We start from the raw sequence: 26076 nt of genomic DNA on the forward strand, positions 1-26076 counted from the left end.
CATCTCCTGTGCCCCTCACAATATAATGCCCCCCTAACATGTGCCCCTCACTTATAATGCCCCCTGTCATGTGCCCCCACATATAATGCCCCCTGACATGTGCCCCTCACATATACCGTATATGCCGGCGTATAAGACGACTGGGCGCATAAGACGACTCCCAACTTTCACAGTTAAAATATAGAGTTTGGGATATACTCGCAGTATAAGACTACCCCTCCTACCGTGATGTACAGTACCTTGTAGTCCCCCCCCCCATTAGGTAGGCAGTATAGTTCCCCCCACATTAGGTAGGCAGCATGTTCCCTCACAATAGTAGGCAGCTCCCCCACATTAGGTCAGCAGCTCCCCCACAATAGTAGACAGCTCCCCCACATTAGGTCAGCAGCTCCCCCACAATAGTTGATAGCTTCCCCCCCACAATATTAGGAAGTTCCCCCACAATAGTAGTCAGCTCCCCCCCACAATAGTTGGCAGTATAGTTCCCCCACAATGGTAGGCAGCTCCCCCCCACAATAGTTGGCAGTATAGTTCCCCCACAATGGTAGGCAGCTCCCCCCCACAATAGTTGGCAGTATAGTTCCCCCACAATAGTTGGCAGTATAGTTCCCCCACAATAGTTGGCAGTATAGTTCCCCCACAATAGTTGGCAGTATAGTTCCCCCACAATTGTTGGCAGTATAGTTCCCCCACAATAGTTGGCAGTATAGTCCCCCAACAATAGTTGGCAGTATAGTCCCCCCACAATAGTTGGCAGTATAGTTCCCCCCACAATGGTAGGCAGCTCCTCCCCACAGACATACAGCTTCAAGCCATATACAGTGTACGGCTGGAGGCTGTATGTCTGTATACTGCCCCCCACAGTGTTCCGGTCACCGCTCCTCTGGCCATATGGCCTATGGACTATAGCAGTAGGTGCCGGGACCGGAGGAGCGGTGACCGGAACACTGAAGATGACGTGCCGCCAGTCACTTACCAGGCTCCGTCCGGCACGCGTCTTCCTCCGGTCCTCCTGCGCCTCTATAGTTGTACGCACGGGACGTCACTGAGGTCCCGTGCGTACAACCATAGAGAGGCGGAGGATCGCAGGAAGACCGCAGGAGGACCAGAGGAGGACGCGCGGCGGGCGGGGAATGGTTAGTAACCCGCGGACATCCTTATGTCCTGAAAAGATTTTTCGGGACACAGGGATGTCTGGCATAGGAAAACCTATGATTATCTGCCCGGGCCGGCTCCCGTGTGCGGCTGCAGGCGGGGGCCGGCCAGAGCAGGTAAAAACTAATAATGTATACTAAAAACCAGGGGGCCTCAAGCTGTTGTGAAACTACAACTACCAGCATGCCCGGACAGCCATTGCCGGTCCGGGCATGCTGGGATTTGTAGTTTCACAACAGCTGGAGGCATCCTGGTTTTTAGTATACAGCAGTGGTCGGCACTATGCGGCCGCTGCTGCTCTGCATACAAGGGCCTGATACTAGTATCCGGCCCTTGTATGTTACCAGTGTGCATGGGCGGCCGCCGCGGCCCGACCGCACTGCAAGAGCCGCATTAAAATGCGTGAAGAGCCTCATGTGGCTCGTGAGCCGCAGCTTACCGACCACTGACCTATCCTATGTTTGTTGCTGACATATAAGTAACATGTGTGCCAAGTTTCATGTTAATATCTTTAGCCATTTGGACATGATGCTGGAACATACATATACATACATACACACATTAAGGTAGATTTATCAAAACCTGTCCAAAGTAAACGTTGCTGAGTTGCCCATAGCAACCAATCAGATTGCTTCTTTCATTTTTGAAAAGGCCTCTGCAAAATGAAAGAAGCGATCTGATTGGTTGCTATGGGCAGCTCAGCAACTTTTCCTCTGGACAGGTTTTGATAAATCTCCCCCATTGAGTTTTATATATATATAGACTAGCTGAGTACCCGGCGTTGCCTGGTTTTTCCTTCCTAATCCTTGTTGTGGAGGAAAATCAACAGAGGAAGCTTTTGACTTCATATACCATCCTCATATATTGTTTTCATATCCCAACCCCATATCCCGACCTTCTATCCCGACCTCCTATCCCTATCCCATCCTCCTATCTCGACCTCATATCTCATTCCTCCAATCTCGACCTCCTATCTCGACCTCCTATCCCATCATCCTATCCCATCCTCCTATCCCGTCCTCCTATCTCTACCTCCTATCTCGACCTCCTATCCCGTCCTCCTATCTCGTCCTCCTATCCCGACCTCCTATCCCGACCTTCTGTCCCGACCTCCTGTCCCGTCCTCATATCCCATCCTCATATCCCGACCCATAATATGTGTACCAGGTATTGAAATATCTCCAGCCGTACGGAAGTTATGTGGGAACATACATTTCTCATTGATTTGCATGGGACTTTAAACAAAAAACCCAACCCCCACAAATGTGGGTAGTTAAGGGTTAAATTAACTATCCTATATTTTAAGTGGACATATTAGTAACATGTGACCAAGTATTATTGAAATATCTCCAGTCGTTTGGAAGTTATGCAGTAACATATATTTCCCATAGACTTGTATTGGACTGTCAACAACTATCCTATGTTTGTTGTTGACATATAAGTAACATGTGTGCCAAGTTTCATGTTAATATCTTCAGCTGTTTGGACGTGATGCTGGAACATACACACATACATACACACACACACAAGTTGAGTTTTATATATATATAGACAGATTCACAGACCCATATGAGGGCTTGTTTTTTGCTTCATCAATTTTACTTTGTAATGACATCACTCAAGGTTTTGTTTTCACGCTGTACACTTTACGGTAAAAATGACAAGTTTTCTTTATTCTGTGGGTCGGACCCTGGTACTTAAGGTACTGGTTACTCCCTGGTCCTGTTAATGGGGTTTAAACCGTTCTCACCAGTGGAGAATGGGTTAAACCCCGTGGGTCCTGGTTGCTATGGGCAGCCAGGACCCATAGCTTATGTTGGGAACCATCGATCGGGCCGATGCCCGGCACATTAACCCTTTAGATGTCATGGTCAAAATTGATCGCAACGTTCAAAAAGAAAGTGAAAGTGTCCAGGCAACTCAGCAGAGCTGATCGGGACTATCGCAACATAATTGCGATGTCCCGATCAGCTTACAGGATGACGAGAGGGTCCTCACCTGCCTCTCCATCGTCCGTTCGGCGATCTGCTGCTCCTAGCCTGCTCAGCAGGCTAGAGCAACAGATTGCCAGTTACACTGATCAATGCTATACTATGCAATAGCACTGATCAGTGTATGCAATCAGAAGATTGCATGTTTTAGCCCCCTGTGGGGGCTAAAAAAGAAAAAGAAAGTGAAAAAAAAGTTAATAAAAATGAATTAACCTCTTCCCTAATAAAAGAAGTTCAAATCACCCCCCTTTTCCCATTTTTAAAATAAAATAATGTAATTAAAAATAAAAACAATCATATGTGGTACCGCCGCGTGCATAAATGTCCAAACTATTTAAATATAAGGTTAGCTAGACCACATTAATCCCTATACGGGGCGATATGAGGGACATTTTTTGTGCCGTGATCTGTAGTGTTTATTGGTACCACTTTTGCTTATATTTTTCTTTAAAATTACTTTATAAATTTTTTGGGAAATAAAGTGTGACAAAAAAAGCAGCAATTTTCTCCTTATTTTTTTTTTTTTTTTGTGTTTTCGTCGTTCACCATACAGTATAACTAACATTATTTTTTGATAGTTTGAACAATTACGCACATGGCAACGCCAAAAATGTTTATACATTTTTTTTACGCTTTTTGGGGGTAAAATGGGAAAAAAGGGGCAATTTACATTTTCATTGGGGTAGGGGATTTTTCAAATTGTTTTACTTTTTTTTCTTACACTTTTTGGGTCCCTATAGGGGACAATTTATAGCAATCAGTTGATTGCTAATACTGTTTGTGCTATGCATAGGGCCTAGCATTGATCAGTGTTATTGGCGATCTTCTACTCTTGTCTGCTCGATCTCAGACCAGAGCAGAAGACCCCAGGAGATGGCCGAAGGTAGGGGAGGGGACCTCCGGCTGCCATGCTGGATGATCGGATCCCAAAGGCAGCGCTGCTTGCGATACGGTCATCCATTTTAAGTACCGCATTGCCGCAGATGCCGTGATCTGTATTGATTCCGGCATCTGAGGGGTAAATGGCAGACATAAGTGCGATCACCTGCTCTGGACAGTTCCTGACATGGACAGAGGCAGAGGCGGACTGACAACACTCGGGGCCCCCGGACCAAAAAAGGCAAGGGCCCCTGCTAGTCTCTGCAGCTCGTCAGTCTTCTGCCACGCCCCTATTCCACCCAAATCCTACACACAATAAACTGAAATTTATATATGTAAGAAACACTTTAATGTAGGTAAATTTCCATGACCAATAATGCTGGTATACAAGGAGTAAATATGTACCACCACACAATAACTGGATAATACCGCCATATTGTACTGAATAAAACCACTATACACAGACCAGTATACTATAAATGATCTGTATACAATATGAGTGATTATATACAGGACCATATGGTGGTAGATATTGGCTGTACACAGGATGTGTATACCATATAAGTGATTACAGTTACATTTTGGGACTCACAAATATGCCTTTTCTGATCAGCGGCGTCCTCTTTCCTTTTCTTCTCCGTCTGGATAAGACCGCCATGTGGATCTCTTAACTTCTGCAGGAAAAACATGTCAGACTCTGCATTTTTTCAGTGCCCTCCTCTACACAATCTTTCCATCTATAGGCCCACAAACTGTAATAATGCCATCCTTGGTGTCCTGCATGGTAAAAGGGCTGGTAGGTAGCCAGGTAAATAGATAACTAGGTAGGTAGATCAGGAAGCCAGATATGTAGGTAGGTGACAAGCCAGGTAGGTAGAGGGCTAGCTAGGTAGCTAGGCAGTCATGTATGAAGGCCAGGTATGTACACAGTTAGGTAGCTGGGTATGTAGATAGTAAGATAGCCTTGTATGTAGGTAAGTAGTTAGACATCCAGGTATAAAGTTAGGTAGCCCCCCATTCCCTGTAGGTATAGACAGCAGAGCTAACCCCTCCCCTTCCCTGTAGGTATAGGCAGCAGAGTTAGCCCCTCACCCTTCCCCATAGGTATAGGTAGCAGACTTAACCCCCCTTCCCCATAGGTATAGGCAGCAGAGTTAAATCCCCTTCCCAATAGGTATAAGAACAGAGTTAACCCCCCTTTCTCCTTAGGTATAGGCAACAGAGTCCCCCCCACCCCCTTTAGTCGTAGGTATATACATGGTAAACCCCCCCATTCCCCACAGGTGTAGGCAGATTTACCCCCCCACACACACACACTTTTCCCATATGTATAGGCAGAGTGACCCCCCTCTTCCCCATAGGTATAGGCAGAGTAACCCCCCCTATTCCCCATAGGTGTAGGCAGAGAAACCCCCCCCCCCTCTCCCCCATAGGTGTCGGCAGAGTAACCCGCTCCTCCCCATAGGTATAGGCAGAGTAACCCCCTCTTCCCCACAGGTATAAGTAGAGTAACCCCCTCTTCCCCATAGGTATAGGCAGAGTAACCCCTCCCCCTCTTCCCCATAGATATAGGCAGAGTAACCCCCCCTCTTCCCCATAGGTATAGGCAGAGTAACCCCCCCTCTCCCCCATAGGTATCGGCAGAGTAACCCGCTCCTCCCCATAGGTATAGGCAGAATAACCCCCTCTTCCCTACAGGTATAGGTAGAGTAACCCCCACTTCCTCATAGGTTTAGGCAGAGTAACCCCCTCTCCCTTCTTCCCCATAGGTATAGGCAGAGTAAACCCCTCCCCCCTCTTTCCCATAAATATAGGCAGAGTAACCCCCTCCCCCCTCTTCCCCATAGGTATAGGCAGAGTAACCCCCTCCCCCCTCTTCCCCATAGGTATAGGCAGAGTAACCCCCTCCCCCCTTCCCCATTGGTATAGACAGAGCAAACCCCCCCCTCTTCCCCATAGGTATAGGCAGAGTAACCCGCTCCCCCCATAGGTATAGGTAGAGTAACCCCCTCTTCCCCATAGGTATAGGCAGAGTAACCCCCTCCCCCCCTCTTCCCCATAGGTATAGGCAGAGTAACCCCACAGTCATCGGCACCTGTACTGTGTACTGCGTGCTGCGTGGGGGCGGAAGTCACGTCTCCTCTGTGTAAGCTGCAAATGCGGCTCACACTGAGGGGACGCCTTCTTCTGTATGTACGTGTATCGCACATACTGGAGAAGGCAGCGCTGTCTGCTGGGGATCTGGGACAAGTGTCCTGGATCCTCAGTAGTCGCCGAGGCGGCAGGCCCTTAACCCAGCCGGGCCCTCGGTCGACGTCCGATCAGACCGGCCAGTCAATCCTCCCCTGGACAGAGGTGTCAGCAGAGAGCAGTGTGGTTGGACTGGAAATAACTACACAACTTCTTCTGTAGTATTCAACAGCTGATAAGTATTAGAAGGGTTAAGATTAAAAAAAAAAAAAAAAAAAAGTAATTTACAAATCTGTTTTACTTTATGCCACCAGTTGATTTAAAAAATGTTTTTTTCTATCAGCGTACCCCTTTAACTTGTTGGGGACCAAGGGCATACAGGAATGCCCTTGTTCCCTGGTACTTAAGGACCAAGGGCGTACTGACAGTGCCGATCAACCTGAAGGATAGGAGCAAGGTGGCAGGGCCACTTCCTCCTATCCCCTGCCATTGGTCGGTCAGGACTAACCGACCAATGGCACAAGGGGGCGGGGGTTAAAAGTCATGATCCCCCACTCTGCCCACCAATGGATGTCCAGGAAGAGCCGGGGTACCTTAGTATTGGCTGCAGTGCTGCGGCGGGACTTGGTGGTGGCAGTGGCGGAGAGCGTGACCGGTGGTAGCAGCGGATGTGTTCAGCGGCGGGATGGCACATGTGACCGATGGTAGTGGGGATGGTAGTGATCTTCAACTGTGGCTCCCTAGAAGTTTCTAAACTACAACTCCCAGCATGCCCAGGCAGCCTTTGACTGTCTGGGTATGCTGGGAGTTGTAGTTTTGCAACATTCGAGGGCTGCAAACTTTGACCCTCCAGATGTTACATAGTTAGTACGGTCGAAAAAAGACATATGTCCATCAAGTTCAACCTACAACTCTCAGCATGTCCAGATAGTCCAGGAATGCTGGGAGTTGTAGTTTTGCAACATCTGGCCCACCAGATGGTGCAGAACTACAACTTCCAGCATGTCTGAGACTGCTGGCAGTCGTAGTTTTGCAACATCTGAAGGGCCACAGTTGGAGACCACTATACAGTGGTTTCCAAACTTTGGCCCTCCAGATGCTGCAAAACTACAATTCTCAGTATGTCCACACTGTCCAGGCATGCTGGGAGTTATAGTTTTGCAACAGCTGGAGACACACTCCTGAGCCCTGTCATGTTTCAAGGCAACAGTTTAGTGCCACATATGGGGTATTTCCGTACTCGAGAGAAATTGCAGAGTACGGAAATACCCCATATGTGGCAGTAAAGTGCTCTGCGGGCGCACAACAGGGCTCAGGAGTGAAAGCACACCATGTACATTTGAGCCCTAAACTGGTGATTTACACAGGGGAGGCTGCTGGTTGCAGCAGTTCTGGCATAAATGCAAAAAATAAAGACACCCACATGTGCCCCCACAGGTGTTTGACTAATTTTCATTAAAGTTGCACATGAAAATGAAAAATTTGATTTTTTTTTTCGCTAAAATGCTGGTGTTACCCCAAAGTTTTCGTTTTCACAAGGAGTAATAGGAAAAAAGCCCCTCCAAAATTTGTAACCCCTAAATACCCTATATGTGGATGTAAAGTGCTCTTCGGGTGCACTACAGAGCTCAGAAAAAGGAGCACCATTGGGCTTAAGGAGAGAGAATTTGGCTGGAATTAAAGGCCATGTGTGTCTACAAAGCCCCCATGGTGCCAAAATAGTGCCCCTCCCCCACATGTGACCCCATTTTGGAAACTACACCTCTCACAGAATGTAACAAGGGCTGCAATGAGCATTTACACACCACAGGTGTCTGACAGATTTTTGGAACAATGGTCCGGGAAAATGAAAAATTGAATTTTTCGTTTGCACAGCCCACTGTTTCAAAGATCTGTCAGACACCTGTGGGGTGTAAATGCTCACTGCACCCCTTATTACATTCCATGAGGGTTGTAGTTTCCAAAATGGCGTCACATGTGGGATCCACTGTTCAAGCACCATGGGGGTTTTGTAAATTCACATGGCCTACGACTTCTATTCCAACCAAATTCTCTCTCCAAAAGCCCAATGGCGCTTCTTCTCTTCTGAGCCCTGTAGTGCACCCGCAGAGCAGTTTACATCCACATGTGGGATATTTCCATACTCAGAAGAAATAGTGTTACAAATTTTGGGGGGCTTTTCCTCCTATTACCCCTTGTAAAAATGAAAGTTTGGGGTAACACCAGCATTTTAGTGAAAAAAAAAAATTTCATTTTCACGCCCCAACTTTAGTGAAAATTTGACAAACACCTGTGGGGCGTTAAGGCTCACTGTACCCCTTGTTTTGTTCCTTGAGGGGTGTAGTTACCCAAATAGTGTGCCATGCAGTTTTTTCTCTGTTCTGGCACCATGGGGGCTTCCTAAAAGCAAAATGCCCCCCAAAAACCATTTCAGCAAAATTTGCTTTCCAAAAGCCCAATGCCGCTCTTTCCTTCTGATTATTGTAGTGTGCCCGCAGAGCACTCTACAGCCACGTATGGGGTACTTCCTACTCGAGAGAAATGGGGTTACAAATTTTGGTGGACATTTTCACCTATTACCCCTTGCGAAGATTTAAAATTTGGAGTAACCTCAGCATTTTAGTGAAAAAAAAATCAGATTTTTAATTTTCACGTCCCATTTTAACAAAAGTTCGTCAATCACCTGTGTAGTGTTAGGGCTCACTGTACCCCTTGTTACGTTACTTGAGGTGTGTAATTTCCAAAATAATATGCCATGTGTTTTTTTTTTTTGCTTGTTTGTTTTTTTTGCTGTTCTGGCACGATAGGGGCTTTCTAAACGTGACATGCCCCCCAAAAACCATTTCAGAAAAACTCACTCTTCAATATCCCATTGTCGCTCCTTCCCTTCCGAGCTCTCTAGTGCACCCACAGAGCACTTAACATCCACATATTAGAAATGTCCTTACTTGAGAGAAATTGGGTTACAAATTTGAAGGGGATTTCTCTCCTTGTAGTCCTTTTAAAAATTCAAAACTGGTTCTACAAGAACATGCCAGTGTAAAAAATGAAGATTTTGAATTTTCTCCTTCACTTTGCTGCTATTCATGTGAAACACCTAAAGGGTGTTTTTGAATGTCATTTTGAATACTTTGAGGGGTGAAGTTTTTATAATGGGGTCATTTATGGGGTATTTTTAATATGATGGCCCTTCACATCCACTTCAAAACTGAACTGATTCCTGAAAAATTTAGATTTGGAAAAATTTTGTGAAAAATAGCTGCTGAATTGCTGCTGAATTTTGAAGCCCTAATGTCTTCCAAAAGTAAAAACATGTCAACTTTATGATGCAATCATAAAGGAGAGATATTGTATATGTGAATCAATATATAACTTATTAAGGATGTCCATTTTCCTTATAAGCAGAGAGTTTCAAAGTAAATAAAAAGTCAAACTTTTCAAATTTTTCATCAAATTTTAGAATTTTTTTTACCAGGAAATGATCCAAGTATCAACAAAAATTTACCATTAACATAAAGTAGAGTATGTCGCGAAAAAACACTCTTGGAATCAGAATGAAAAATAAAAGCATCCCAGAGTTATTAATGCTTAAAGTGACAATGGTCAGATGTGCAAAAAATACTCTAGTCTTTAAGGGGTTAAGGTGATAATGGGGTTGGTCCTTAAGGGGTTAAGCCAGTTCTTTTTCTGAAATTCTGTGTTATGCCAGATGTAACAGGACACAACCCTTATGAAAATTCATCTTTTGTCAGTTCACAGTCTATTTTCCCAAGTCTTGGGGGGTCATTAAGGTATGTTTTTTTAAGAATATATATATATATTTTTTTGCCATGGATGACATTTTTGCCCAGTACTTTTCTTACGGTCATGAACAATGACCTTAACTGAGGCAAGTGATGCCTGCAGTTCTTTAGCTGTTGTTGTGGGCTCTTTTGTGAACACTTGGATACATCTTCTTTGGGTAATTTTGGTAGGCAGGCCAGTCCAGGGAAGGTTCACAACAATTTAAAAAAAACTTTCATTTGTGGATAGTCGCTCCCAGAAAAAATGGAAAAAGAAGTGATCAATACCAAAATGATATCCATAAAACATAAAAACTACAGCTCAAAGCATAAAAGCGAACACTCAAAAAGCCCATTATACTGAAGAGTAAAAAGTAATAGTGGTTAAAAAAAAAAACAACTAAATGTTAAAGTAGTAAAACATGATGGAAACTGTAAAAATTGGATAGTGTTGTAATTGTACCGAACATAAGAATTAAAAGGCACCGACCTCCCCCCCCCCTCCACCATAATATTTTATTTAGCATTTCGATTTCTGAGTATATATTATAGAAAAAAAGTAATTAAAAATTACAAATTACAATTTAACCATTGCTGCCAGAAAAAAAAAAGCCCTCATATGAGTGTGTAGATGAAACAGTTATGTCTATTATAAAGGAAAGAAGGAATACATTTAAAGCAAAAACTAAAATTCACCTGGTCCTTAAGGAGATAAATTAACCCCTTAGTGACCATCCAATTGTATTTTTACGATGGTCACTAAAGTACCTTATTCTAGACTGTTGCCCTTTTACTGCAGTAGCCAGGCCGCTCTACATAGTTCTCCTATGCCAAGTTCGCTGGAGCTTCAATGTTGGCAGCTGGGTTTCCGCACTGTCAGGAATGGTAAGATCCTGGTAGTTTAACCCATTAAAAGTATTTTTTTATATAGATAACAACTCTAAAGGGTTCATTTGCTCTTCTCAGAAAAAATGATGGATCTCTGTGAAAACACAACAGTGAGTGACTTCTACATCTTAGGTTTCTCTTCTTTGAAAACTGAACATTTACTGCTATTTTTTGTAATTATGATGTTGGTGTACTTATTGACTATTTTTGGGAACCTGGTGATTACAACGCTCATTTGTTTGGTGCCAAAGCTGCATACCCCAATGTATTTCTTTGTAAGTAACCTTTCTGTTGTGGATATTATGTACATCTCATCCACTCTTCCAAAACTACTGTCGATCACTATAACACAAAATAACAGAATCTCCTTCACAGAATGTATAGCTCAGCTGTTTTTCTTTACATTTAGTGCTGTATGTGATATGTTAGTGCTAATGTCAATGGCTTTTGATCGCTATGTGGCAATCTGTAAGCCCTTGCAGTACATACTGATCATGAACAGAAGAGTGTGCATAAAAATGGCGGCTTTTTGCTGGACCGTGTCTGCTATGAACTCATTATTGTTGACCATGCTGACCGCTGTGCTACATTTTTGCAATTCCCATGAAATCAGTCATTTATTTTGTGATTTCAAGACAATGACCGGACTCTCTTCAAGCGACACGACAAGCAGGGAAATCCTTATGTTGATCGAAGACATTGTTTTTGCCTTTGTTCCATTTTTTCTCACTATACTATCTTATGTGAAAATCATCTCCACCATTTTGAAGATCAGTTCTCCTGAATCACGGCTTAAGGCCTTCTCCAGTTGCACTTCTCATCTTACTACTGTTATACTGTTCTATGGACCAATAATAATTGTTTATTCCAAACCTGAATCTGAACATTCTAAAGCACAAGATAACTTGATTTATTTACTGTATGTAGTTGTGGTTCCAATGTTAAATCCATTTGTCTATAGTCTGAGGAACAAAGATGTGTTGGACGCTGTTAGAAAATTAATTTCAAGAAAAATCTTCACAAAAATTTAACTCTAAGCTGAGTTTCTCACTGAAAAGATGCATTTACATCTAATCTGTGGTACTAGCATCAAGATGTTTACACATAAAAGATACTATATATGCTTAAAAAAAAGAAAAAGAAAATACCATGTGTCTTACCAGTAATTTTTTAAATATTTTTTATTATATTCACAAAAATATTGTACAGGGTGGGCCATTTATATGGATACACCTTAATAAAATGGGAATGGTTGGTGATATTAACTTCCTGTTTGTGGCACATTAGTATATGTGAGGGGGGAAACTTTTCAAGATGGGTGGTGACCATGGCGGCCATTTTGAAGTCAACTTTTGTTTTTTCAATAGGAAGAGGGTCATGTGACACATCAAACTTATTGGGAATTTCACAATGTAACTCTCTTTCATGAGTTATTTAGAAGTTTCTGACCACTTATAAAATGTGTTCAATGTGCTGCCCATTGTGTTGGATTGTCAATGCAATCTTCTCCCACTCTTCACACACTGATAGCAACACCGCAGGAGAAATGCTAGCACAGGCTTCCAGTATCCGTAGTTTCAGGTGCTGCACATCTCGTATCTTCACAGCATACACAATTGCCTTCAGATGACCCCAAAGGTAAAAGTCTAAGGGGTCAGATCGGGAGACCTTGGGGGCCATTCAACTGGCCCACGAAAACCAATCCACTTTCCAGGAAACTGTTCATCTAGGAATGCTCGGACCTGACACCCATAATGTGGTGGTGCACCATCTTGCTGGAAAAACTCAGGGAACATGCCTGCTTCAGTGCATCAAGAGGGTAACCCATCATCATGTAGCAATTTCGCATAGGTTTGAGGTTTCCATTGATGAAGAATGGCTCCACTATCTTTGTACCCCATATACCACACCATACCATCAATTTTTGTGTTCCAACAGTCTTGGAGGGATCTATCCAATGTGGGTTAGTGTCAGACCAATAGCGGTGGTTTTGTTTGTTAACTTCATCATTCACATAAAAGTTTGCCTCATCACTGAACAAAATCTTCTGCGTAAACTGAGGGTCCTGTTCCAATTTTTGTTTTGCCCATTCTGCAGCACCTGAAACTACGGATACTGGAAGCCTGTGCTAGCATTTCTCCTGCAGTGTTGCTATCAGTGTGTGAAGAGTGGGAGAAGAGGGTTGCATTGACAATCCAACACAATGGGCAGCACATTGAACACCTTTTATAAGTGGTATGAAACTTGTAAATAACTCATAAAAGAATTAAGTTATGTTTAAAGCCAAACACATCATTGTTTTTCTTGTGAAATTCCCAATAAGTTTGATATGTCACATGACCCTCTTCCTATTGAAAAAACAAAAGTTGGATTCAAAATGGCCAACTTCAAAATGGCCACCACCCATCTTGAAAATTTCCCCCCCCCCTCACATATACTAATGTGCCACAAACAGGAAGTTAATATCATCAACCATTCCCATTTTATTAAGGTGTATCCATATAAATGGCCCACCTTGTGCATAAATACATTATGGGGGGGGGGGGGTATTTATCAAAGGATTATGTGTTTTTTTCACGTAACTTTGGTGTAATTCTTTGGTGCAGTGTCTTTTTGGACCAAAGTTTGGCGCATTTTCTCCACTGTCATTTTTACAACTTTCTCAAAATCACACGGTCCTGTGTGATTTTAACTTTAGTCAGTAATTCATAATTTGCGCCAATCGATCTTTGGCGCAATATTGCGGCTTTAGGTTTTTTTTTTGGCGCAATTCACCACCAATAAATTTTGCACATGGAAAACACACATAGCAATGTCAGAAAATGTAAAGGCATCAAAATACATTAAAAACATTTTTTGTGAAAGCAGCGACGCCTTCGGGGCTGTGCAATACTATCCTGCAACATAGTTGTCTCTGAGCGACCTTCACCCTCCGTTGAGCCAGCATTGGACATGGCCACACAAGTTCAGGAAAGTTAAGCACTAAGGTACCAAAAAAAATAAAAATAAATACTCGAGTTGAAAATAAAATCCATTTCACATGGTGGCTATAAACCCCACAAAAGAAAATAACTCATGTCGCTTGCTGATATACTGCAGGAGGGACTCCGAAATGGCTGCTCTACACGGTAACATACATTGTCCTCTGTGGTGGTAAGTTCTGTGTAAAAGGCGCTGTGAACAGCTGATTTCAACATTTGAGCCAAAATTACTAACAACTTGCACCAATTGAGAAATTTGGTGCATGTTCACGAAAACCAAAGTGAAAAAAAGGGTAAAAAGAAACTTTCAACAGGCAAAACTGATAAATACCCCCCTATATCTTTATATTAGAAATGAAAAAGAACACTTTCATTTCATGCAAAAATATACAAAGTTGCACTTATGTACAAAATACAAATACATATGTGATACTTCAACAGACTTCAGAAAAAAATTGCATATATATTCATCACTTACATAAAATGAATATCACATATTTCTCAAATACATTGAGAAAGCATGCATTTCTTTATAAATCCCCATCCCCTGCCTTCCCCACAGAACAGGAAAAAAATATTTTTTTTATTCATTCATACTTCCCAAATTTCTCAATGTTTGGCTCTAATAATATTAATCTTTCATTAAAGTGATCTCATCATTTTTAATTCTTTCTGCTAACAGTTCCCATATCTGAATGCATAAAATCTTCCTAGCAAACCAATTCAACAAGAAGAAAAAATATGGTTGCAAAAAGCAGGAGGTGCTCAACCCCAAATGCAGTTGTGCATTTATGCTGGTGGAGCAGATCCTGCGCTTGTGGTCCATTGCTAAGGGCAATAAAATGCATACTATGGGGGATGCCAGCAGAAGACTACAAGTGCCACAATGGCATCCTCCACCTGATGAAAAGTGTGGATGTGTAACATATAGAATAATACATAAATTTGGGTGCACTACTGTGGTAGATGTAAACAGTGACACATGGCTAACCCTCAAACTGATGTTAAAATTGAGACATTAGCCAGTATATCCTTATATGAAGGACATACCTGATCCCGCACACCAACGCCAAGGTTTCTCAAGTGGCACGGGACCCAACACTAACCTACCTGTGCCATATGGGCAATACCAGGGGCCAGTGGGCATTGTCTCAATTTTAACATCAATTTGAGGGTTAGCCATATGTTACTGTTTACATCTACCACAGTAGTGCACCTACATTTATTTATTACTCTATATGTTACACATCCACACTAGAGATGAGCGAACTTTTGAAAAATTTGATTCGGACGATTCGCTGAATTGTTGGAAAAATTTTGGTTTGATCCGAATTTATTCCCGGCGAATCTTTATTAGGCTAGTGAAATAATACTGTTATTCAGAATGACATGCAGATTACAGGCATCGATTTTAGAATCACTGCCGCAGAGCGGCACAATCACAGAGCCTGGAGGTGGCTTCAGTATGATGAGACCATATAGTGGCTGAATGACACAGCGTGGAGGTGTTGGCAGCATGAGGAGACCATATAGTGACTGAATGACACAGTGTGGAGTTGTTGGCAGCATGAGGAGACCATATAGTGGCTGAATGACATAGCGTGGAGGTGTTGGGTGAAGCATGAGGAGACCATATAGTGGCTGAATGGCACAGCCTGGAGCTGGCAGCAGCGTGAGTAGGCAATAGGGCTTCACAATCTTTAAGATTACAAAATCATTAAATCATTTAAACTGGAGATTTTGGGTAGCTGGTGCTACCATAACAACATTTTTATTCCCAGACCCAGGCCCAGCAGCATCAGTAAACCATATATTGCCTGGATGACACAGCCTGGAGTTGGCTGAAGCATGAGGAAACCATATAGTGTCTGAATGGCACAGCCTGGAGTTGGCAGCAGCATGAGTAGACTCCAGGGCTTCACTATCCCCAAGAAAAAAACAAAGTTTGAAATTTTAACTGAAGATTTTGGTTAGCTAGTTCTACCATAACAACATTTTTTATTCCCAGACCCAGGCCCAGCAGCATCAGTAAATCATATATTGCCTGGATGACACAGCCTGGAGTTGGCTGAAGCATGAGGAGACCAAATAGTGTCTGAATGGCACAGCCTAGAGTTGACAACAGCATGAGTAGACACCAGGGCTTCACAATCCCTAAGAAATAAAGACAAATTTTTACAATTAAATTGAAGATTTAGGGTAGCTAGTGCTACCATAAAAAATTTTTAGGCCCAGACCCAAGCCCAGCAGCATCAGTAAACAATATATTGGCTGAATGACACAGCCTGGAGTTGGTTGAAGCATGAGGAGACCATATTGTGTCTGAATGGCAAAGCCTGGAGTTGGCAGAAGCATGAGGAGACCATTGAAATTTATGATTTTTAAATTTAAGATTTTTAAAGTGAAATTGAGGGTTTTGAAATTGAACTTTTGACAGAGCCTGGAGGTTGCATCAGTAGGAGGAGACCATATAGTGGCTGAATGACACAGCCTTGAGGTGGCATCAGTATGAGGAGACCATATAGTGGCTGAATGACTGCCTGGAGTTTGTGGCAGCATGGGGAGACATATAGTGTCGGAGTGGCACAGCCTGGAGTTGGCGGCATATGAGGAGACAATAGGGCCTCACAATCTCTAAGAATAAAAGATGAATTTTGAAATTTCCATTGAAGATGTGTGGTACCTAGTGATACCATAAACATGTAAAGGTAATGTCCTAGTCCCAACAGCATCACTAAACCATGTAGTTGCTGAATGACACAGACTGGAGGTGGCTGAAGCATCAGTAAGCCATATATTGGATAAATGGCACAGCCTAGAGGTGGCTTAAGCATAAGGAGACCATATAGTGGCTGAATGACACAGCCTGGAGTTGGCTGAAGAATGAGAAGAGACCACATAGTGGCTGAATGAGACAGCCTGGAGGTGGTAGCAGCAGCATCAGGAGTCCTGGCCCGGTGACAGAGTGGTGCGGTGGGTTGCAATACCAGTAACCGGTGACGAAGGTGGGTGAAAAAAGGTCTGATGCGGATAAATGTTTGTAACTGGGGAGCAGCGCCTTAAATCTGTTTGGCACTATCCATATTTGTGAAGTGATGGTATGGCACCGTTGTCAATCTACTCTCATGCATCAGGCATTGGTGGTTGGAAATCCTGGCTGATCCATGCTTGATTCATCTTCACAAAGGTCAGTCTCTCCACATTTTTCGTGGAGAGACGAGTTCTCCTTGGGGTGACTATGGCCCCCGCTGCACAAAACACCTGCTCTGATGGCACACTACTGGCCAGGCAGGACAGCTTTTCCAGGGCAAACTCTGCTAGTTGAGGCCACAAATCAACATTGGCTGCCCAGAAGTCCAGCGGATCTTCAAGGTGTGTTGGCATGGTCATGTCAAGGTATGACACCACCTGCTGGTCCTGCTCCATGTCTACCTGCTGCTGATGAGTTGCTTCACTATGCGGTGAAGAAAGCTAATCAGCGACTGTAGACTCAGGCTGCTGCTGATGGAGCTGGTACTGGTCCGGCCACCCCACCCCTCCCCAGCAGCCATAGCAGTGGAAGGTGAGCACAGGGGGCCCTGCGTGAGGATGCATAATGGTAACAATAGGCATCGGCCAACTGACTACATGCCTCTGTAGCAGGTAATTTTGTCCTCCCTCTCAGTGGATGTAAAAAAGGCCCCTATTTTGTGGCGGTAGCGAGGGTCCAATAAGGTGGAGAACCAGAAGTCATCCCGCTGCCGAATGGTGACAATTCGGCTGTAATTACGCAAGCAGGTGAGCATGCATCGTGCCATTTTTGCAAGTGACTCGGAGGGACTCCCTGCCTCCATCTCGACTGCATACTGCCAGGGTGTGTCTGTGTCTTCTGTCTTGCCTTCCTCATAACCCTCTAGCTCATCTGGCTGCTCCTTCTCCTCCTCTCCTGTCAGATTACTAGAAAAAATGCCCATTTGGTGAAACCTAGTCTGTGTTCCACTGTGCCACTCCCCCTCCTCCAGGTCAGCCCCCACAGGACTCATGTGGCCATGAGATGTAGGTGCCACGTCTCCAGTGCCCTAACCAGCCATCGTTTCCAACACGCATTGTAAGAAATGAAGCAGGGGAATTACGTTGTTCAGCCTGTAATCCTGGCGACCTACTAATAATGTGGCCAGAGAAAACAGCAGGTGTCACGTATGAGCTGCCACTGGTTCACATTGAAGTTACACAGGGGAGTACCCCTATCCGCTTGGATCATCAAGAAATCGGCGATGGCTTTTCTCTGTTCGTACAGTCAGTCCAACATATTGAGGGTGGAATTCCAACGTGTGGCAACGTCACAAATCAGACTATGTTGGGGGATACCATTCTGACGCTGAAGCTCAAGGAGGGTGTGCTTTGCGGTGTACGAGTGGCTGAAGTGCATGCCAAGTTTCCTACCCATTGTTAGGATGTCTTGCATGTGGGGGGAACACTTCAGGAACTGCTTCACAACCAGATTGAACACGTATGCCCTGCAAGGCGCATGGCTCAGCCTTCCTTGTCGCAGTGCATGCAAGATGTTCTTCCCGTTGTCAGTCACCATGGTTCCCATTTCCAGTTTTCGTGGAGTAAGCCATGCTCCGATTTCTTTACGAATTACTTTTAGCAGTTCCTCCCCTGTGTGACTCTTTTTGCCAAGGCAAACCATGGGAAGGACAGCGCGACACCGCTGTGCCCTGCACACATGGTATGCTGAAGGGCTACTGAGACTTGTCTGGGCAGTGGAGGCTGAGGACAAGGTGGAGGATGCGGAGGCAGAGCCGCACACTGTCACAGGACCAATGGGCTGAGAGCATGGAGGAGGAAGCGGCGTGACCTGTCCAAGCTGGGGTTGTGGCTGTGCAGGATCCACATTCACCCAGTGAGCCATAAAGGACATGTATTGTCCCTGACCATAGTTACAGCTCCACACATTGGCGCTGTCGTGCACTTTGGTACACACCGAAAGGCTCAAGGACTGGACCACCTTCTCTTCCACAAACTTGTGCAGGGCTGATACTGTCTTCTTTGCAAAGAACTGATGGCATGGCACTCTCCACCTCAGCTCGTCACAAGCCATCAGTTCTCTGAAAGGTGCAGAGTCCACCACTTGAAAAGGGAGATACTGCAGCACCAGCAACTTAGACAGGAGCACATTCAGCTTCTGCGCCGTTGGATGAGTGGGCACATACTGTTGTCTCTTGGACATGGCTTCGCGGACGGATTGTTGGCGGAATGGCTGACTAAAAGTAGGAGGAGCAAGAGCATCTGGAGTGACAGAAGGAGGGTATAACACACAGCTCCCTTCGGCTGAGGTGGTGGAGCCTTGGCTGGCTGAAAGAGAGAGCAGCGTGCCACTGGGTGATGCAGCAGGCTGGACCACTACATCGGAGCCACGGTTCTCCCAGGCTGCTTTATGGTGGTGAAGCATGGGCCGTGGTGCCAACCAGGGGCGGACATATCACTTGTTCAGCCGGTTCGGCTGCACAGGGGCCCAGCGTGTTAGGGGGCCCACCTAGTGGCCCAGGTCACAGCCTGGGCCTCACAGTCTGGGCCCCTGCAGGGCCCCCTGCCAGTACTTCATACTAAATGCTGCAGCAACAGGTCCCGGACCTGCCGCTGACTTTCACTCACTGACGGCTGGGGGGGGGGGGGAGCCTTACTGTACACTGACTGACTACATCACATTCTTTTTTCTTATGTTCCAGCCCTGCCCTGTCTGTTGCCCAGACTGGCCAGCGGGGGCTGGAGCAAGAGGGAGCGCCGTCCGGAGGGCAGAACTCTTTCACTTTATAATGTCAGGGGCTGCAGTTGGTATGAGACATGCCTGTGCGCGGCTCTCAGTTACCAGCAGGGCATGCTAGTAGCAGCTGGCCAGTGACGTCACCTCATGTGTCCCTCCTCTTCCTGCCCACTGCCTGCAATAGAGGAGCGGAGCAGCAGACTACACTGCACACAGGTACTTACTTGTATGGGGGCAGTGTATGATGTGTGTGTGTGTGTGTGTGTGCAGTGCATGTGTGTATGGGGGCAGTGTATGATGGCTGTGTGTGTGTGTGTGTGTATGGGGGCAGTGTATGATGGCTGTGTGTGTGTGTGTATGTATGTATGGGGGCAGTGCATGTGTGTATATAGTGGCTGTATATGTGTGTATGATGGCAGTGTGTATATAAAGTGGCAGTGTTTGTGTATAGTGGCTGTATATGTGTGTATGAAGGCAGTGTGTGTATATATAGTGGCAGTGTATGTGTATATAGTGGCTGTATATGTGTGTATGATGGCAGTGTGTATATATAGTGGCAGTGTATGTGTATATAGTGGCTGTATATGTGTGTATGATGGCAGTGTGTATATATAGTGGCAGTGTTTGTGTATAGTGGCTGTATCTGTGTGTATGAAGGCAGTGTGTGTATATATAGTGGCAGTGTATGTGTATATAGTGGCTGTATATGTGTGTATGATGGCAGTGTGTATATATAGTGGCAGTGTATGTGTATATAGTGGCTGTATATGTGTGTATGATGGCAGTGTGTATATATAGTGGCAGTGTTTGTGTATAGTGGCTGTATATGTGTGTATGAAGGCAGTGTGTGTCTATATAGTGTCAGTGTATGTGTATATAGTGGCTATATATGTGTGTATGATGGCAGTGTGTGTCTATATAGTGGCAGTGTATGTGTATATAGTGGCTATATATGTGTGTATGATGGCAGTGTGTGTCAATATAGTGTCAGTGTATGTGTATATAGTGGCTGTATATGTGTGTATGATGGCAGTGTGTGTCTATATAGTGTCAGTGTATGTGTATATAGTGGCTGTATATGTGTGTATGATGGCAAAGTGTGTCTATTTAGTGTCAGTGTATGTGTATATAGTTTCTGTATATGTGTGTATGATGGCAGTGTGTGTATATATAGTGGCAGTGTATGTGTATATAGTGGCTGTATATGTGTGTATGATGGCAGTGTGTGTCTATATAGTGGCAGTGTATGTGTATATAGTGGCTGTATATGTGTGTATGATGGCAGTGTGTGTCTATATAGTGGCAGTGTATGTGTATATAGTGGCTGTATATGTGTGTATGATGGCAGTGTGTGTCTATATAGTGTCAGTGTATGTGTATATAGTGGCTGTATATGTGTGTATGATGGCAGTGTGTGTATATATAGTGTCAGTGTATGTGTATATAGTGGCTGTATATGTCTGTATGATGGCAGTGTGTGTATATAGTGTCAGTGTATGTGTATATAGTGGCTGTATATGTGTGTATGATGGCAGTGTGTCTATATAGTGTCAGTGTATGTGTATATAGTGACTGTATATGTGTGTATGATGGCAGTGTGTGTATATATAGTGGCAGTGTATGTGTATATAGTGGCTGTATATGTGTGTATGATGGCAGTGTGTCTATATAGTGTCAGTGTATGTGTATATAGTGACTGTATATGTGTGTATGATGGCAGTGTGTGTCTATATAGTGGCAGTGTATGTGTATATAGTGGCTGTATATGTGTGTATGATGGCAGTGTGTGTCTATATAGTGTCAGTGTATGTGTATATAGTGGCTGTATATGTGTGTATGATGGCAGTGTGTGTATATTTAGTGGCAGTGTATGTGTATATAGTGGCTGTATATGTGTGTATGATGGCAGTGTGTGTCTATATAGTGGCAGTGTATGTGTATATAGTGGCTGTATATGTGTGTATGATGGCAGTGTGTGTCTATATAGTGTCAGTGTATGTGTATATAGTGACTATATGTGTGTATGATGGCAGTGTGTGTCTATATAGTGTCAGTGTATGTGTATATAGTGACTGTATATGTGTGTATGATGGCAGTGTGTGTATATATAGTGGCAGTGTATGTGTATATAGTGGCTGTATATGTGTGTATGATGGCAGTGTGTGTCTATATAGTGGCAGTGTATGTGTATATAGTGGCTGTATATGTGTGTATGATGGCAGTGTGTGTATATATAGTGGCAGTGTATGTGTATATAGTGGCTGTATATGTGTGTATGATGGCAGTGTGTGTATATATAGTGGCAGTGTATGTGTATATAGTGGCTGTATATGTGTGTATGATGGCAGTGTGTATATATAGTGGCAGTGTATGTGTATATAGTGGCTGTATATGTGTGTATGATGGCAGTGTGTATATATAGTGGCAGTGTTTGTGTATAGTGGCTGTATATGTGTGTATGAAGGCAGTGTGTGTATATATAGTGGCAGTGTATGTGTATATAGTGGCTGTATATGTGTGTATGATGGCAGTGTGTATATATAGTGGCAGTGTTTGTGTATAGTGGCTGTATATGTGTGTATGAAGGCAGTGTGTGTATATATAGTGGCAGTGTATGTGTATATAGTGGCTGTATATGTGTGTATGATGGCAGTGTGTATATATAGTGGCAGTGTATGTGTATATAGTGGCTGTATATGTGTGTATGATGGCAGTGTGTATATATAGTGGCAGTGTTTGTGTATAGTGGCTGTATATGTGTGTATGAAGGCAGTGTGTGTGTATATATAGTGGCAGTGTATGTGTATATAGTGGCTGTATATGTGTGTATGATGGCAGTGTGTATATATAGTGGCAGTGTATGTGTATATAGTGGCTGTATATGTGTGTATGATGGCAGTGTGTATATATAGTGGCAGTGTTTGTGTATAGTGGCTGTATATGTGTGTATGAAGGCAGTGTGTGTATATATAGTGGCAGTGTATGTGTATATAGTGGCTGTATATGTGTGTATGATGGCAGTGTGTATATATAGTGGCAGTGTATGTGTATATAGTGGCTGTATATGTGTGTATGATGGCAGTGTGTATATATAGTGGCAGTGTTTGTGTATAGTGGCTGTATATGTGTGTATGAAGGCAGTGTGTGTCTATATAGTGTCAGTGTATGTGTATATAGTGGCTATATATGTGTGTATGATGGCAGTGTGTGTCTATATAGTGGCAGTGTATGTGTATATAGTGGCTATATATGTGTGTATGATGGCAGTGTGTGTCAATATAGTGTCAGTGTATGTGTATATAGTGGCTGTATATGTGTGTATGATGGCAGTGTGTGTCTATATAGTGTCAGTGTATGTGTATATAGTGGCTGTATATGTGTGTATGATGGCAGTGTGTGTCTATATAGTGTCAGTGTATGTGTATATAGTGGCTGTATATGTGTGTATGATGGCAGTGTGTGTATATATAGTGGCAGTGTATGTGTATATAGTGGCTGTATATGTGTGTATGATGGCAGTGTGTGTCTATATAGTGGCAGTGTATGTGTATATAGTGGCTGTATATGTGTGTATGATGGCAGTGTGTGTCTATATAGTGGCAGTGTATGTGTATATAGTGGCTGTATATGTGTGTATGATGGCAGTGTGTGTCTATATAGTGTCAGTGTATGTGTATATAGTGGCTGTATATGTGTGTATGATGGCAGTGTGTGTCTATATAGTGGCAGTGTATGTGTATATAGTGGCTGTATATGTGTGTATGATGGCAGTGTGTGTATATATAGTGGCAGTGTATGTGTATATAGTGGCTGTATATGTCTGTATGATGGCAGTGTGTGTATATAGTGTCAGTGTATGTGTATATAGTGGCTGTATATGTGTGTATGATGGCAGTGTGTCTATATAGTGTCAGTGTATGTGTATATAGTGACTGTATATGTGTGTATGATGGCAGTGTGTGTATATATAGTGGCAGTGTATGTGTATATAGTGGCTGTATATGTGTGTATGATGGCAGTGTGTCTATATAGTGTCAGTGTATGTGTATATAGTGACTGTATATGTGTGTATGATGGCAGTGTGTGTCTATATAGTGGCAGTGTATGTGTATATAGTGGCTGTATATGTGTGTATGATGGCAGTGTGTGTCTATATAGTGTCAGTGTATGTGTATATAGTGGCTGTATATGTGTGTATGATGGCAGTGTGTGTATATATAGTGGCAGTGTATGTGTATATAGTGGCTGTATATGTGTGTATGATGGCAGTGTGTGTCTATATAGTGGCAGTGTATGTGTATATAGTGGCTGTATATGTGTGTATGATGGCAGTGTGTGTCTATATAGTGTCAGTGTATGTGTATATAGTGACTATATGTGTGTATGATGGCAGTGTGTGTCTATATAGTGTCAGTGTATGTGTATATAGTGACTGTATATGTGTGTATGATGGCAGTGTGTGTATATATAGTGGCAGTGTATGTGTATATAGTGGCTGTATATGTGTGTATGATGGCAGTGTGTGTCTATATAGTGGCAGTGTATGTGTATATAGTGGCTGTATATGTGTGTATGATGGCAGTGTGTGTATATATAGTGGAAGTGTATGTGTATATAGTGGCTGTATATGTGTGTATGATGGCAGTGTGTGTATATATAGTGGCAGTGTATGTGTATATAGTGGCTGTATATGTGTGTATGATGGCAGTGTGTATATATAGTGGCAGTGTATGTGTATATAGTGGCTGTATATGTGTGTATGATGGCAGTGTGTATATATAGTGGCAGTGTTTGTGTATAGTGGCTGTATATGTGTGTATGAAGGCAGTGTGTGTATATATAGTGGCAGTGTATGTGTATATAGTGGCTGTATATGTGTGTATGATGGCAGTGTGTATATATAGTGGCAGTGTTTGTGTATAGTGGCTGTATATGTGTGTATGAAGGCAGTGTGTGTATATATAGTGGCAGTGTATGTGTATATAGTGGCTGTATATGTGTGTATGATGGCAGTGTGTATATATAGTGGCAGTGTATGTGTATATAGTGGCTGTATATGTGTGTATGATGGCAGTGTGTATATATAGTGGCAGTGTTTGTGTATAGTGGCTGTATATGTGTGTATGAAGGCAGTGTGTGTATATATAGTGGCAGTGTATGTGTATATAGTGGCTGTATATGTGTGTATGATGGCAGTGTGTATATATAGTGGCAGTGTATGTGTATATAGTGGCTGTATATGTGTGTATGATGGCAGTGTGTATATATAGTGGCAGTGTTTGTGTATAGTGGCTGTATATGTGTGTATGAAGGCAGTGTGTGTATATATAGTGGCAGTGTATGTGTATATAGTGGCTGTATATGTGTGTTTGATGGCAGTGTGTATATATAGTGGCAGTGTATGTGTATATAGTGGCTGTATATGTGTGTATGATGGCAGTGTGTATATATAGTGGCAGTGTTTGTGTATAGTGGCTGTATATGTGTGTATGAAGGCAGTGTGTGTCTATATAGTGTCAGTGTATGTGTATATAGTGGCTATATATGTGTGTATGATGGCAGTGTGTGTCTATATAGTGGCAGTGTATGTGTATATAGTGGCTATATATGTGTGTATGATGGCAGTGTGTGTCAATATAGTGTCAGTGTATGTGTATATAGTGGCTGTATATGTGTATGATGGCAGTGTGTGTCTATATAGTGTCAGTGTATGTGTATATAGTGGCTGTATATGTGTGTATGATGGCAGTGTGTGTCTATATAGTGTCAGTGTATGTGTATATAGTGGCTGTATATGTGTGTATGATGGCAGTGTGTGTATATATAGTGGCAGTGTATGTGTATATAGTGGCTGTATATGTGTGTATGATGGCAGTGTGTGTCTATATAGTGGCAGTGTATGTGTATATAGTGGCTGTATATGTGTGTATGATGGCAGTGTGTGTCTATATAGTGGCAGTGTATGTGTATATAGTGGCTGTATATGTGTGTATGATGGCAGTGTGTGTCTATATAGTGTCAGTGTATGTGTATATAGTGGCTGTATATGTGTGTATGATGGCAGTGTGTGTATATATAGTGGCAGTGTATGTGTATATAGTGGCTGTATATGTCTGTATGATGGCAGTGTGTGTATATAGTGTCAGTGTATGTGTATATAGTGGCTGTATATGTGTGTATGATGGCAGTGTGTCTATATAGTGTCAGTGTATGTGTATATAGTGACTGTATATGTGTGTATGATGGCAGTGTGTGTATATATAGTGGCAGTGTATGTGTATATAGTGGCTGTATATGTGTGTATGATGGCAGTGTGTCTATATAGTGTCAGTGTATGTGTATATAGTGACTGTATATGTGTGTATGATGGCAGTGTGTGTCTATATAGTGGCAGTGTATGTGTATATAGTGGCTGTATATGTGTGTATGATGGCAGTGTGTGTCTATATACTGTCAGTGTATGT

At 43.2% G+C, this 26076-nt stretch overlaps 2 protein-coding genes across 9 annotated transcripts in view; both read left to right on the forward strand.

Moving 5' to 3' along the window:
• LOC130367991 (olfactory receptor 1G1-like) overlaps positions 1-26076 on the forward strand; it is a 451749-nt gene that overhangs the window by 396471 nt on the left and 29202 nt on the right. The gene's annotated exons all lie outside the window — the stretch shown is intronic.
• LOC130367367 (olfactory receptor 5V1-like) lies at positions 10969-11916 on the forward strand. Its single transcript, XM_056569782.1, has one exon. It carries the CDS (start codon positions 10969-10971, stop codon positions 11914-11916), a length of 948 nt encoding a protein of 315 aa, XP_056425757.1.

This window comes from Hyla sarda, chromosome 4, assembly GCF_029499605.1.
Source record: "Hyla sarda isolate aHylSar1 chromosome 4, aHylSar1.hap1, whole genome shotgun sequence".
Taxonomy (NCBI): Eukaryota; Metazoa; Chordata; class Amphibia; order Anura; family Hylidae; genus Hyla; species Hyla sarda.

What these genes read in the sequence shown, in the direction of transcription:
- LOC130367367 (XM_056569782.1), top strand. Translation starts at nt 10,969, where the DNA reads ATGATGGATCTCTGTGAAAACACAACAGTGAGTGACTTCTACATCTTA.